At 44.2% G+C, this 15,590-nt stretch overlaps 2 protein-coding genes across 5 annotated transcripts in view; one reads left to right on the plus strand and one right to left on the minus strand.

The window, feature by feature from the left end:
• Positions 1-2,641, minus strand: part of clcn6 (chloride channel 6) — a 47,694-nt gene extending 45,053 nt beyond the window's left edge. Inside the window, exons 1-6 of one of the 2 annotated variants that reach the window (XM_038721583.1) lie at positions 2,406-2,641; positions 1,599-1,658; positions 1,420-1,485; positions 804-869; positions 656-722; positions 174-277 (exon numbers count right to left, since the gene is read on the minus strand). In XM_038721583.1, coding sequence (XP_038577511.1) covers positions 174-277; positions 656-722; positions 804-869; positions 1,420-1,485; positions 1,599-1,658; positions 2,406-2,480 — 438 coding nt within the window. In that variant the 5' untranslated portion in view covers positions 2,481-2,641. Of the gene's footprint in view, positions 1-173; positions 281-655; positions 723-803; positions 870-1,419; positions 1,486-1,598; positions 1,659-2,405 lie in introns of both variants that reach the window. The other variant, XM_038721582.1, reaches the window with a different exon arrangement.
• Positions 2,642-3,328: 687 nt separating this feature from the next.
• mthfr (methylenetetrahydrofolate reductase (NAD(P)H)) lies at positions 3,329-15,590 on the plus strand. Of its 3 annotated transcripts, XM_038721600.1 has the most exons (13): positions 3,329-3,640; positions 3,798-4,061; positions 8,721-8,959; positions 9,034-9,144; positions 9,228-9,421; positions 9,868-10,118; positions 10,770-10,820; positions 11,149-11,283; positions 11,388-11,568; positions 12,052-12,234; positions 12,314-12,415; positions 12,496-12,615; positions 14,943-15,590. In XM_038721600.1, the coding sequence occupies exons 2-13, from the start codon at positions 3,820-3,822 to the stop codon at positions 15,162-15,164; spliced, it is 2,031 nt and encodes a 676-aa protein (XP_038577528.1). In that variant the 5' UTR covers positions 3,329-3,640; positions 3,798-3,819; the 3' UTR covers positions 15,165-15,590. The 3 variants fall into 3 exon arrangements, with proteins under 3 accessions (XP_038577528.1, XP_038577530.1, XP_038577529.1); XM_038721602.1 differs by lacking the exon at positions 10,770-10,820 and having other exon boundaries at positions 3,332-3,640; positions 14,943-15,585; XM_038721601.1 differs by lacking the exon at positions 3,329-3,640 and having other exon boundaries at positions 3,669-4,061.

Raw genomic sequence — 15,590 nt, forward strand, 5'->3', positions numbered from 1 at the left:
AGTGTCTTCTCTAGCTTCTCTCTCTTCATCTAGTTTCTTTGCATTCAGAATGAAACAACAATCTACTGACAGCAGGAAGAAACATGGAGCTCCTGTGACAGGAACACATCGTGGTGTAAGAAAATGACCTGCATCGGATTTGGAACAACGCTCCTGTACCGGTGGCGTCTTACCTCAATTAGGACAAGCACGCTGGCAATGAAGACGAAGGTCATGTTGAAGGCCAGGAGCTCCAGCAGAGACAGAGAGAGGCAGCCTTTGTCGCTGCACTTCTCCACTGCTGGAGGCATTCAGATAAGTTCCAATAACTCTGAGGACTGGTAACCTGAGTCTGAGCGACCTGCAGGCTGCTCAGTTCACTGCACTAAAATTATTATTTACAATAAAGCAGCTTTGTTTTTTTTTTTGTTGACAAGAAAAACAACTTGTGTGGTCCTTTAAGAAGTGTATTTATAGACCTGCTCATGTGCATCTCTATAAGCCATTGAGTACTTGTTATAACTCATTCTTGAAATTATATCACATTGTCCTCACAGAGTTACTGCAGTTTTAGGTTTGTAATATACAGTATATATTATCTCTCTAATCACACGCTGTGGGTCACTGAACGCTGACGTGTGAACAGTGAATTAGAGGTCTGCGTGTTAAAGGATACAATCACCAACCAGAGTGAACTTGATTTTAGTGAAGAGGCGTACGAAGAAATCCACAAACAGGCCCACCTGAAAGAGACATGAAGGCATCGCTCAGCTCAACGTCTGCAACATGTTGGAATCCAGCCAATACGTCTCAAATGCACCTACCAGACCCACCGCCACTCCGATGGCAAACATCATCATCCACCGGACTGTTTCGTACTTTTTGGCTTTCTGTTGGTAGGAAATTAGTACAAATTAAAAATACAAACATCCCATTTTATGTTGAATCTCAACATCATCTGTATGATATCAGCTCCCACAGTTACTGATCATATTATTTATTTATGAGACATAAATTCTTCCATATTTCTGAAACATTAGTAGTTTTCACTGCTCCTCATGATAAAGGGGCTTGTTGACATTATCATTTAAACATTTAAACTTTTGGTTTGTTGACTTTTCTTTATCCTGAGTGGAAGTTTATTTACATTTAAATATGTGATTTTAGCTCAGTAGTCTGGTTGTTACGGTTTCTTTCTGTAAGACTAAAAGAAACTAGTTAAGTGTTGTCCTCACATCAAACAGAGGCCAGTTAAATAGATCATGGATGTAACTTAAGAACAAAAGCAGCTCTGGGAGGTTCCAGGTTTTATACTGAGAAACATTGCAGCACACCTCATTGTCAGTAGATTCTCAATCAAACATAGCACAGGTAAAACAAGGTGAAGACAGATCATCTGTCTGCTCTGTGGACATCTGAGCATCAACACAAGACACTTACCTTGTTGTCCATCCCCTCCAGAACTTCCACGTAGGGCTCGTTGATGCAGCGGTCATAATCCAAGCTCTGTGAAAGACAAAAACTGTAAAACTATCACCTGGGCCAGACATGCATCCACCTGGACCAGCATGAACCAGATAGCGCGGGCTGGAGATCTTTTTCCTAATCACGTCTCTCACCTCATAGTCCTTCCTGGGCAGAATTTCATCATCTTCTTCTCGGATTTCCCCAAGGATTGTCTCGGGGTGAAAGACGAACACAGTATAATTAAAATACAGACACTTCCAGCACAGCAGGGACAGTAAATGAAGCCCTATACAAACTACAAGTCTGTAGCTGAATGCAGATTAATTATGGAGACTTTGGGGAGTTCTGCTCCCACTGGGGCTGCACTTAGTTTCCTCAATACCAAGCACATTATGACAGTGTATCGCCGTTCATGAATAGTAAGAAGACCACGCCAGACTCCATTCAGAATTCGTATTTCACAAACGTAAACGCCTGACAGAGAGTAAGCTAACACAGCTCCAAGACAACACTTTAATTTAAGAAAACCCGAATGTACTCAAATGTAGATGTCCCAGGTGCGTGCCCGATAAAAGAAGGGGTTCTGATTAGCCAATTAAACCACTATATGGTGTAAAGCGGGGTTAATTAGCTTTATTAAATAGGAAGGAAGCCAGGAAGCCAGATTTGTAAACGGTGTTTGGTCGAAGAGCTTTCTCTCCATGCGCATGAGGAAAAACAGCCAGCATCACCCCACTGAGGTGAAGCTATAGGGAGAATTATCATGTGGTATATGCACTGGTAATAGATGGAGGGTTATTGTGTCGCTACATGACAACAGAACAGTGAGCAGCAGGGTGGAGCCAGAATGGAGCACTTAGGAGAGCTCATGAGCCATTCCGTGGGAAATAAACATCTTATTAATGTTAGAAAACAACCCAGAGACCCCCGACTTGCCCACTAATCATATCTGTGTTTACCAGCTCCTCTGGTGTCCGCGTCTCTCCTTCTCTGCAGCAACACTGGCAACAAAAACAGTTTCCACAACACGCCATCTTCACTGTTGTGTCATGCTGCGTTCACGGCCTGTGGGACAGCTGTCAATACTGTTAGTTTGAAAAACATCAAAACCGCTGGAAAAACCTTAAAAACACTTGTAACAAGCGGTACACCCTACAGCATGTTTACTGCAAATAAAATGTCAACGCTGTCCAAAAAAAGTATATATTAAAACGTGCAGTAAGGTTGTCAACATGTTTGTAAAGTTTTCATGTTTCCCATGCCATATAAACGCATCATCAGTGTCATGTGACGCCAAAACAGGGCGTTCAAAACTGCGGGTAATTTATGCACTACCAAAACTCTTTAAACATACGCATAAAGACATGATAAAGACACATTACTGTGGAATTCGGTGACTATTAATTTTTGTATTGATTGTAAAACGATTTGATTTTGGTAACAGCTGATTTTAAAATGTCATACACACTGCGCAGCCACAGAACATCGCGCCAGTGTGATTCCCTTTAATACCGGGAGCTGCCGTGCTTCATTTGTGGCCCGTGGGGAAACCCACAACTGTTAAACATTTGTTTAATATTAACATGATTTGATCGCTTGGGTTTACAAGAATATGTAGTTATTTAAAATAAATGTAACACGCACACAACAGAGCCGGACACAACCTTATTAGCATGTGTGTATTATTTAAAATCTTATTATTTAGTGAGACTTAATGTATGATGTGAACAAGTTAAGTGTGAAAGGCTTATTATACGTTTTAGATTCCGGGTCCGGTTCATATATATAAATGTTTATAACGTCTTCACGAGGAGTGGGCTCCCTGTTTCTCCCCTCAGCCTTTGTGTGATACACATGGTTTCCGTGATGAGTGAACGCAGCGCGGCGGCAGCACAAAGACAACCTGGTGCGGGAGAAGCGATGCTTAACTTTCCCGGTGTGGACACAACGTACCCGGGCTTAGCTGCGAGTTCGGGGCGGTACCAAAATATTAGATGTATTCTGTAGTTCTCCTTTAATGAAATAACCGGCTAACGTCGCGTTAGCGAGCTACGCTCCGCCGGGCTCAAAATAACGTCAGCTGTTTACTACTATCACACTGTAGCGTGCATGTGCGCGCACACTACCGATATAACCGGGTACAACGCGAGCGGCTCGTGTCAGTCAGGTTAGAGTTCACCTCGCTGTAAACCAGGTAGGACACGAGGCCCATGGGCTCCCAGTGTGTTCAGGGAGGACTGTTGTATGTTGTCACTGAGCTATAAATGAGTACATTTTGACTGGGGTTTGGTGTGGCGTGTGTTCCTATGCTGTCAGAGCCGGGCTACAGAGATTGTTCTTCTCCTTCTCAGAATATACCGTTAGTCTGACATCATGGTGAACCAGGTTCCGCGGGGGGAAGGCAGCTGGCAGTCGAGCGACTCCAGCGGGGCCAGCAACAGCTGCGGGGAGAGCTCCAAGGAGAGCTCCCGGTGCTCCACGCCGGTGCTGGACGCAGACCGCTCGGACAGGCTGCGGGACAAGATGCGGAGGAGGACGGAGTCCGGAGACCGCTGGTTCTCGCTGGAGTTCTTCCCTCCCCGCACAGCCAGCGGGGCCGTGAACCTCATCTCAAGGCAAGTGGGCTTCAATAAGGCATAGGTGTCATTTACGCTGGGGACATTTCCCCACCACTTTTTGAAATGACTGATTTTGTCCCCATCACTTTTAAAATCATAATTTGTTTTTAAAAACACACATGCAGCTTGCAGTTAAATAACAAATAAAAATGCCTTTAGAAAGGTTTATTTGCAAACTAAGAAAACCTGCAGTGCAATTAAAATATAGAAGAAACAAATGTGCATTGTCCAAAAAAAAGTAACTTAAAGGTTCAGTGTGTAAGATTTAGTGGCATCTAGTGGTGAGGGTTGTGAATTGCAACCAACATTCCAGTCTACCACTGCCCCCTACCCTTTCAAAGAGCGTAGGACAGCTACAGTGGCTGACACAGCACAAAGCGTTTCTCTTCTGAGACAGCAGAGAGTGGCCAGTCAAGAAATTAGGTTTCATAAGGTATATTTATTAAGAAACTATATTTACTTAATTATTTAGTAAAACTATATGTTATTGTGACTTGGCCACTGACAGATAACATGGAAAATGTAAGCCAAGAGAAACACTGTTTCTGCACTACAGTCCATTATAAACCACTTAAGAGAAAACGTTACATACAAACATTGACAAAGGAAACATGTTTATTCTCTCTGTGATTATGGACCCTCGCCAAAGCTGACCGGCAGCCCACGGTCAGATTATGGTGCTTTGATAGTGGCAAAAAATCCATCCATCCATCCATCTATCCATCGTCAACCGCTTATCCCGCGTACAGGGTTGCGGGGGCCTGCAGCCAATCCCAGCTGACATCGGGCGAAAGGTGGGGTACATCCTGGACAGGTCGCCAGTCCATCACAGGTAGTGGCAAAAAATATAAATAAATACTTTGATAGCGGTGCTGAACTACAGTGGGTACGGAAAGTATTCGGACCCCTTTAAATTTTTCACTCTTTGTTTCATTGCAGCCATTTTCCAAAAATCTAAAAAGTTCATTTTATTTCTCAGTAATGTACACTCAGCACCCCATCTTGACAGGAAAAAACAGAAATGTAGAAATTTTTGCAAATTTATTAAATAAGAAAAACTGAAATATCACATGGTCATAAGTATTCAGACCCTTTGCCGTGACACTCATATTTAACTCAGGTGCTGTCTATTTCTTCTGATCATCCTTGAGATGGTTCTACACCTTCATTTGAGTCCAGCTGTGTTTGATTATACTGATTGGACTTGATTAGGAAAGCCACACACCTGTCTATATAAGACCTTACAGCTCACAGTGCATGTCAGAGCAAATGAGAATCATGAGGTCAAAGGAACTGCCTGAAGAGCTCAGCGACAGAATTGTGGCAAGGCACAGATCTGGCCAAGGTTACAAAAAAATTTCTGCTGCACTTAAGGTTCCTAAGAGCACAGTGGCCTCCATAATCCTCAAATGGAAGACGTTTGGGACGACCAGAACCCTTCCTAGAGCTGGCCGTCCGGCCAAACTGAGCTATCGGGGGAGAAGAGCCTTGGTGAGAGAGGTAAAGAAGAACCCAAAGGTCACTGTGGCTGAGCTCCAGAGATGCAGTCGGGAGATGGGAGAAAGTTGTAGTAAGTCAACCATCACTGCAGCAATCCACCAGTCGGGGCTTTATGGCAGAGTGGCCCGACGGAAGCCTCTCCTCAGTGCAAGACACACGAAAGCCCGCATGGAGTTTGCTAAAAAACACCTGAAGGACTCCAAGATGGTGATAAATAAGATCCTCTGGTCTGATGAGACCAAGATAGAACTTTTTGGCCTTAATTCTAAGCGGTATGTGTGGAGAAAACCAGGCACTGCTCATCACCTGTCCAATACAGTCTCAACAGTGAAGCATGGTGGTGGCAGCATCATGCTGTGGGGGTGTTTTTCAGCTGCAGGGACAGGACGACTGGTTGCAATCGAGGATGAATGCAGCCAAGTACAGGGATATCCTGGACGAAAACCTTTTCCAGAGTGCTCTGGACCTCAGACTGGGCCGAAGGTTTACCTTCCAACAAGACAATGACCCTAAGCGCACCGCTAAAATAACGAAGGAGTGGCTTCACAACAACTCCGTGGCTGTTCTTGAATGGCCCAGCCAGAGCCCTGACTTAAACCCAATTGAGCATCTCTGGAGAGACCTGAAAATGGCTGTCCACCAACGTTTACCATCCAACCTGACAGAACTGGAGAGGATCTGCAAGGAGGAATGGCAGAGGATACCCAAATCCAGATGTGAAAAACTTGTTGCATCTTTCCCAAAACGACTCATGGCTGTATTAGATCAAAAGGGTGCTTCTACTAAATACTGAGCAAAGGGTCTGAATACTTATGACCATGTGATATTTCAGCAAAAATTTCTACATTTCTGTTTTTTTCTGTCAAGATGGGGTGCTGAGTGTACATTACTGAGAAATAAAATGAACTTTTTTGATTTTTGGAAAATGGCTGCAATGAAACAAAGAGTGAAAAATGTAAAGGGGTCTGAATACTTTCCGTACCCACTGTAGATCTCAGTCATGGCAGCAACTTTTACTTTGAAAACTTCTGAACGACATTAAAAGAGTCTGTAGCCTGCTTGACACACCTCTGGAAGAGCCGTCATAGAAGGTGATTCCCCTAAATGTCCTCTGCCTGGAGATACTGGGGTATGAAAAAGCGTCTGTAGGTTGATGGATGTGGATCAAACACCGAAACACAAACACTGCAGCACATGCTGTAATGTGAGAAACGATCGCTGCAGAATCAATTCGTTGAAGAGAGAAAAACAAATTGTCTAAAGGCGTGATTGAACTCATAAACCTCCAGGTGCAAATCCTGCATTTTACTAACTGAGCAAGTGAAACAATATGTCAATGGAAGTCGATATATCTCTGTTGCAAACTTATTTGCCGAGCCCTGCAGTATATTATTACTGCATCTTCTTTTTCTAACGTACGTGTTCAACATAGTGATGAGTGTCTACACTGCCTGAATTCTACCAGAAGTAGAACAAGAATAACGTAGTGATGAAATGCGCTCTGCAGAGCTGTTTGTCCGTTTTCAGCTACTGTAGAAACATGAAGACGCAACGTGGCGACGTCTATGGAAGGGGGGACCCGCGGTTATGTAAATAGAAATGACTCATTCTAAGGTAATTAAAACATAACGGTTTATTATGTAAGGTCTTTACACACCAATGACAGCATAGTTATGGAACTCGTATTGCATTTCTGTCGATAGATCCTCAGAAATATTACACACTGAACCTTTTAAGCTAAAAAACCCACGGTACTGATCATAAAATGACCCAAAAACATGCAGCAGTGATCAGTAACTTTAACAACATCTTAAGTTTGTTTTTGGCCAAGTTTTCTGTTCTCTCCCTGTGAACATGACAAAAGAGACTAAATCATGCCTGCATACAGTATGTGTCGCCTCAGCAGGGATGATATTGCATGCGAAACTGACTGAGAGCTGCACTGCATTATATTATATTAATATATTTTGAAATGCCACGTGCTACCTGATTTGTTTCCTTTTACATAAGTAAAAATATTTCCACCATAAATTGGTACAGATACCAGAATGCAGGAAATGAAGTGTTTGATTATCAATATTTCCTCGGGGAGGTCCGCCCAGAACCCCCGCTCATATATCTCTGCATTGAGGATATCTTTAATACACTGTTTAAGGATCTTTTCATCTCCTTATCGCAAACCTAATATTGCATATTGTGATTTCTCGTGTGTCTCTTCAAACCCCTAATCTGAGCTCCTATGTCCCCACCACTTTTCAACACAAAGTGACGCCCTTGCAACAAGGGCCAAACTAGGGCTTGGCAAAAATGTTTTCACGATAAAATGTCATTTCATTCACGTTTAAAGGCTGAATTTTGCTCCTGAGTGAAAGTCGAAGAAACCAGATGGTTAATTGTGGTTTTAAACTTTTCTTTATGGTCAGAACAAACACAAAACTGAGGTCATTGAAAACAGTTATAATAATAAAATCTTTTTTTCAGAAGTAAAATTAATTGAAATCTTTTTTTCAATCCTTTCTCCTCATCAAAATAAATATCTTAATAGAAATATTAAGTGCTGATTAATTCGTAATCCAAATTAGGGCTGCAATTTACGATTATTTTCATTCTCTAATTATCTGTGGATTATTTCCTCAATTAATTGATTAGGTCCAGAACAGGTTGGAAAATGTTCAGTGTTCATCAGTGTTTCTCACAGCCAGAGGTGACGTCCTTAATCGTCTTCTTTTGGCCACAACCCAAATATATTAGTTTACTGTCACAGAAACCATAAAATATTCACATTTTTTTCTTTAAAAATTGACTGACTCAAAGCGATTTAATCGATCATCAAAATAGTTTTATTTAATAGTTGTCAACTAATCGTTGCAGCTTTAAGAAAGAAATATTTCTATTGAGGAAATTTATATTGCTGTAATTATTCGTTTCTTGCCCGGCTGTAACTGTAAGGCTGTTTGTAAAATAACTTGTTCAACAGTGTGAGACCTGCTGCTTCGTCACGCTGCAGCAACACTTCATTCAGCTTTCTTCTGATCCAGCTGCAGTTCTACAGAAGAGGACAGAGATCAGAGTCATGGCTAATCAATACAGCGTTATCACCAACCCCTCAATCATTCTCTGCACACTTTCCATCAACTTCTTACCATTTTCCTTCAGATTTGACCGCATGGGCTCCGGGGGGCCCCTGTTCATCGACATCACCTGGCACCCAGCGGGGGACCCGGGCTCAGACAAGGAGACTTCGTCCTTGATGATCGCCAGCACAGCGGTCAACTACTGCGGCCTGGAGAGCATCCTCCACCTCACCTGCTGCAACCAGACCAAAGAGAAGATCACGGGCCACCTGGCCAAGGCCAAGCACCTGGGCCTCAAGAACATCATGGCCCTCAGAGGAGGTTTGTGTTTACAGGTTCCTCTCAGGACAGAGTATCTCAGAGCTCCTCGTTACATCTGTGATCTGTCCCTGCAGATCCGGTGGGAGCCGACTGGGAGGAGGAAGAGGGAGGCTTCAACCACGCCATCGACCTCGTCAAACACATCCGATCTGAGTTTGACGATTACTTTGACATCTGTGTGGCAGGTGTGCAGGTTTTCAGCCTCCACGTCAGCACCAGGAGGTTCAAGCGTCCGTCTGCAGGTTTTTAAACGTGTCTGTGTATCCAGGTTACCCCACGGGCCACCCCGAGGCAGAGAGCTACGAGCAGGATCTCAGACACCTGAAGGAGAAGGTGGACGCTGGAGCAGACTTCATCATCACCCAGCTGTTCTTCAGAGCGGACACGTTCTTCAAGTTTCTGGATGACTGCAGGGCGATTGGCATCACGTGCCCCATCCTACCTGGAATCTTCCCCATTCAGGTAACTCGCAGCTGCTTCCAGGAACAGGAAGAAGTCACAGGGGTCATACTGGGAAACCTTCTCCCAGGAGCCCAGGCCTCTGGCTGCAGGGCTTTGTTGTAGTCGTCCTCTACAGATCCTTTTTATTGGACCTGATCCAGAGTCAAGGTCAGCTGATAATCTGCTGCTGGCCTGTATTACAGGTTATCTCATTTATACCAGTATTTTCATGTTGGCTGATAAATAAATAAATAAATCAAATACTGATAAGCAGAGCGCCAGATAATTCCCCATGTACAGAGGAGAGCTGAAGGTTGTACTCAAGAGACCAGACCCGGTCCCTTGTGGTGATCGCCACGAAGCTTAAAGGCTCCGTCGATGGAGATGGAGTGAAGCCAGTTGCTTACCTTTAAAATGATCCAATCAGACGACAGTCTGGACTAAAGCTGGGACCTGTTCCTCTCCAGGGCTATCAGTCGCTGCGCCAACTCGTCAAGCTGTCGAAGCTCGAGGTCCCGGAGGAGATCACCAGAGTCATCGAGCCCATCAAAGACAACGACGCCGCCATCAGGAGCTACGGCATCCAGCAGGCGGTGGAGATGTGCCGCGTGCTGCTGGACAGCGGGAAGGTGCCCGGCCTCCACTTCTACACGCTGAACCGTGAGGTGGCCACCATGGAGGTGCTGCGCCAGCTGGGCCTGTGGATAGAGGACCCCAGGTGAGTCCCTCCACTGCCTGTTTACAGCACACTGAGCAGAAGGTGGAGCCAAATCAACAATATCCTGTTTGTACTGCCAATATAACATCTATCAGAGAGCCACTGTGCAAAACCAGTGTCACATTTATAGAACTCCACCATGTTTGTAGTAATCCAAGTAATTCAAGTCCAGTGAAAAATCTTAAATGGTACCAAAGTCAGCAGCAAACTGCCAAAGTTAAAAATATTTATGTCACCAAAACAGACATTTTCACATCTAAAATAAACAATCAAATGAAGTTTTGTTCATTATTTCACTGTAAGTTGAAGTTGATAACTCGTTATTGATCCCTAAAAACTGTTTATCTCTAAATTTATATTATTTCCCAGTTTTTCTGACCTAAACTTTGTCTTTACCTTCTTTGGTTATTCTTAGCAGTGGCAGAAAATGAAACATTTCTACAGTAAACACCTTGGAACCGCCTGTTAATCCACCCTCAGAAGCTTTATTTGGACTATATTATATATACTGTATATAATATTAATGAAGGAAGATGGAGCAGCTGGTCATCAGTTGATCCTACAGTGAAATAATGAACATTGTTCGTTTTAGATGTGAAAATGTCTGTTTTGGTGACGTAAACGTTGTTTTTAACTTTGGTACCATTTAAGGTTTTTCACTGGACCTGAACTACTGAGATTTACAGAAGAACTACAAACAAGGTAGGAGTTCTAAAACTTCTGACTGGTGGCGTACACATAGAACACACATCTTTACTTTAGTACTTGGATTACTTTTTCACTCCAGGCTACTGAATATATTTGCACTGATGTGTAACATACAGCTGTGTTTGTGTCTTTGTTAGTTTTTGTAACTTTTACTGTTGAAATAAATGAATTGATCAGCAGTCAAATCAATAACTTCATCCCATTAAATCTGCTGCTCTGGCTGCTGAATGTTTGTTAGATTGGTGAGAAGTCCAGGATCCCCAGTTGTTAGAGAGACTTTGGATCCTGGTTTTAGAGCTTTAGGGCTTGTTGTGTTTGCCAGGCGGCCTCTCCCGTGGGCAGTGAGCGCTCATCCCAAACGCAAGGTGGAAGATGTTCGACCCATCTTCTGGGCCTCCAGGCCAAAGAGCTACATCTACAGGACCCAGGACTGGGACGACTTCCCCAACGGCAGATGGTAAACTCAAGTCCACATAAGCTCAGCACAGTTTACAGGACAGAACCTGAATGAATGTCAGAACAGAGAGTGACTTGGTATAAACTGGTGACTGATGTGTTCAGGGGGAACTCGTCCTCTCCGGCCTTCGGTGAGTTGAATGACTACTACCTGTTCTACCTGAAGAGCAAGTCCTCCAAAGACGCCCTGCTGCAGATGTGGGGCCACGAGCTGAAGAATGAAGAGAGTGTCTACGAGGTCTTCACCTGCTACATCACCGCTCAGTCAAACTTCAGCGGACACAAGGTAGACCAGGAGGAACCGGGAACGCCGGTCTCAGCTTTAAACTGTCAGAAACTATCGATTTTGATTTTAACAATTCTGATTCTTTCTTTTGATTCTTACTGTGCTCCATGGCTGCAGCGGAGCAAGCGCCTGGAAGTCTGGTGGCTGCTTGGGAAACCAAAGCTGCACTTGTTAAATTTGGAACCGATGATCAGATTCAGTACCAAATATTCCAAAAGATTTCACTGGAATTGTAATTTCTGAGACCGTTCTAAGCCTGTCGCGATGCCCTACAGCTCATCAGTCTGACTTCAAGGACGTTGTTATGAAAATGAATTTTCTTTCTTTCGTCTCAGTCTCGTGTCTGTGTGTTCAGGACTTAAGACAGAGCCAGTCTTTGTGCTAAGCTAAGCTAACCTGACTCCAGACTGAGATGCATCTGAACGCCTGACTCTCAGAAGGAAAGAGAAGCAGATCCTTTAAACCAGGTTTCTCCTCTGTTAGGTGATGTGTCTGCCCTGGAACGACGAGCCTCTGGCCCCTGAGACCAACCTGCTGAAGGACGAGCTGGAGAAGGTGAACAGACGAGGAGTCCTCACCATCAACTCTCAGCCCAACATCAATGGCAAACCCTCCACAGACCCCATCGTGGGCTGGGGACCAGCCGGGGGCTACGTCTTCCAGAAGGTAGGAGCACTCGTCGGGGCCCCTGGGTGCAGCTCTGAGGGGACACAGAGCCTTCATCCTCTGGTTTTCTGTCCCACAGGCCTACCTGGAGTTCTTCACCTCCAGCGAAAACGTGACCGCTCTCCTGAAAGTGCTGAAGAAGTACGAGCCCCGGGTTAATTATCACATCGTTAACGTGCACGTGAGTCTGAACAGAAAGCAGCAGCCGCTCCGTCTGTGTGTGTGAGGTCATGCTACGTCACCGTGAACGTTTGTGTGCAGGGCCGGAACCTGACCAACGCCCCCGACATGCAGCCCAACGCCGTGACGTGGGGGATCTTTCCAGGCAGGGAGATCGTTCAGCCCACAGTGGTGGACCCGGTCAGCTTCATGTACTGGAAGGTGAGTCGGAGGCTGAGTGCTGATGTGTTCAGCTGGGTGTTATCTGTCATCCAACGTGCAGACGATATGAAATGAGATGTTTGACAGACTGACTTTCCCCATTTTGGGGAAACTCATCATTATTATAATAACATGTAATATTTGATTTGACCTGATCTATCAGTGAACATTAGGGGACACGGGACAGCGTCCACTCGCCACTCTGGAGTCATACACAGCATCAGAGGCTCTAAGACAGTTTGATTTGTTACTGCAGAAAGTCTTTGAAGGGTCAGCACAGAGGGGAGGGGCTTAATGCTCCTCTTGGCAGGTAGAGCAGATGTGTGGCACTCTGGTCAGTTTCAGTGCTTCACATTTTTAAAATTGATTAATCTTAAATGACTAATTTATTGATTATTCTAAAGATACATTTTTATTAATCGATTAATAACAGTGTCCAAAATAAATATCAACAACTTGATAAACTTTATAATTCAGTATGTTATTCGGTCATCCTGAAAGAGACAAATAAAGCTCATTAGATTAATAATAGTGGCATATTTTAAAACAAGTCTCTAGTTACTTCTGCTACGTTTCTGCCTCCCGTTCAGACTAAAACGGTGAATCTGAACACCTAAAAGAGAAGTCTGAGAACACTGCTGAACCCGTTTTTGGTTTTAAACTCCAGAGTAGCGTGTAGTGCAGACAGGTGAAAACGACTCAGACGCTCACGTTTGGCTTTCTGATTGGCTCTTATCAGTCATGCAAAGAAACAGAAACACTGACAGAGTTTTAGTTTTAGTGTTTTTATTAAAATATGTTGTACTATGTAAATAACACTTGCACACTTGTACTGTGCATGTCTCTGTATTTACTAGGGCTGCAGCTAACGATGATTTTAGTATTCGAAGCTTCCATAGATTATTTCAACAATTCATTGATGCGTCGTTTAAGAAGCAGCGCCCCCCTCCCGGTAACGGGATCAGCTGTGAACGTTTCTAAGTGATAAATATTTATTGGTGCTTTCGGAAATTCAGTGTGTCATACAGCAAACATCAGACCAACAACCAGACAGCTGAGTGCTACAAGTTATACTAAAGGCTCGTGCAGACTACACGACCGTCAGCGTCGGCCGTGCCGTTCACACAACTTGCCGTCATATGACGGCAGTCTTGAAGTTGTTGTGGCCGTTCACACTACTTGACTGATCGGTGACAGGGACACACGCACACTACAGGAGCTGACGGCTGCTGTGTCACCCGACGCTGGTCTCCAAACCACGTTTTGTCAAGAAGACACGTGAAACGGGAAATGAGCGATCCTGCACACGAAACAGCTGCTGTTGGTTATTCTAAAGACAAAGAATCTGGGTGAAAGGGTGGATTAGCACACGCAGGTAGCAGGGATTGTCAGAGCTACAGAGAGAGCTGCAGGGGAGTTAAAAGGTGCAGCTCCCGACACCCAGTTAACTCCTGACTGTGAGGCTACAACTCACTGCCCACCCAGGAGAACGATGTGCACATTTTCAGCTGAGGACTGCGGCTTACTTTGGCTTCAACTCAACAGTCAGTCACGGTTTCAGTTAAATGCTAAAGTTGCTGTTACTGTTCCCTTGCCTGTGGTCCGCTGGCAGTTTTACGGCTGACGGACGGTAACATTACAGTTGTTGTTTTCTTTAGCTTGAAATAATCCCACACTCTGGACACTTTCTTCTTCGTCCCTCGCTATTTTCTCTCTCTTCCTCCACTTTGCAAACAGCGCCGTTATAATCACGTCGTGTTCACAGCGTAAGCACGATGTGCGACCGTAATAAATGTCCCTGCGAAACAGTGTGCTGTAAAGTTACATGGATTAAACGAAGCATCGATGCAAAGAATTTGTGTCGATGCATTTAGTCTTCTTTAATAGTAATCGATGAATCAATTCAACCCTAGTATTTAATTTGCAATGACAGTCTACGGAACATTCTTCTTTAGCCGAATCTTCTGCAGCTGCAGAGCAGACAATCTGCTTCCTGTTTACACCGGCACACACATGCCCAGTGAATTTGAACGGTCATGATGTGCGTTTTCAGTCGTTTTAAAACAGACGGGGATCAGTTCCGATACGCAGATAAAACACTGGTGTGGACAGAGAGCGATTTAAAACAAAAAAGCTGCAGCCAGTAGGGTGCTGTGAGGCGCCGACACACGACACAAAAACTGACATATTTCCTTAATCCATGACGTCGATGAATCTCCCCAGCACATAGACAATCCTCATCCCGCAGTCGATGTGATGAATAAAAACTAAAACGCTATCAGCAGCACAAGTCAGCGTCCTCCGACCTGTCCCTGTGTCTTTCTCAGGACGAGGCCTTCGCCTTGTGGATCGAGCAGTGGGCCAAGCTGTATGAAGACGAGTCCCCGTCCCGGATGATCATCAAGTACATCCATGACAACTACTTCCTGGTCAACCTGGTGGACAACGACTTCCCACTGGAGAACTGTCTGTGGCAGGTCATCGACGACATGTTCGAGCTGCTGGACGCTCCTACTGAGCCTCTGAGCGACGCGGCGCTCGCTCAGTAAATCTTAGGACCAGAGAACACTACAGAACTATTTTATGCATTATCTAAAAAGCTGCTATTTACAGACAGAGCAGAGTAAGAAGTGTCCTTCAGTATTTTATAGGAGTTTTTATGGATGTTTTTAAAGTGTCCTTCATCCTCGCAGCACTTCCAGCTGATAAACTACACTTCCTGCTCACACAGGTGACCCGCTCAACTTTTCACACCTGAAAACAAACCTCACAGAATGAGTTGTGATGAATTTATACTTTTTATTTTCATGGAAGAAAAAAATGAAAAGCTATATTTTAATAAAATATTTTAAATACTGTGTGCAGTTAGAGGAGAGGACCGACAGCTGCACCTGCTGCCTGAACACCTTTTAAACAGACGTCGTATTTATTTGTTCTATCTGAAACTAATTAAATCATTTTTCACTTCAACAAGA

The sequence above is a fragment of the Micropterus salmoides genome, unplaced genomic scaffold (assembly GCF_014851395.1).
Source record: "Micropterus salmoides isolate LMB-PRFRI ecotype aquatic unplaced genomic scaffold, ASM1485139v1 Ms_hic_scaffold_16, whole genome shotgun sequence".
Classification (NCBI taxonomy): domain Eukaryota; kingdom Metazoa; phylum Chordata; class Actinopteri; order Centrarchiformes; family Centrarchidae; genus Micropterus; species Micropterus salmoides.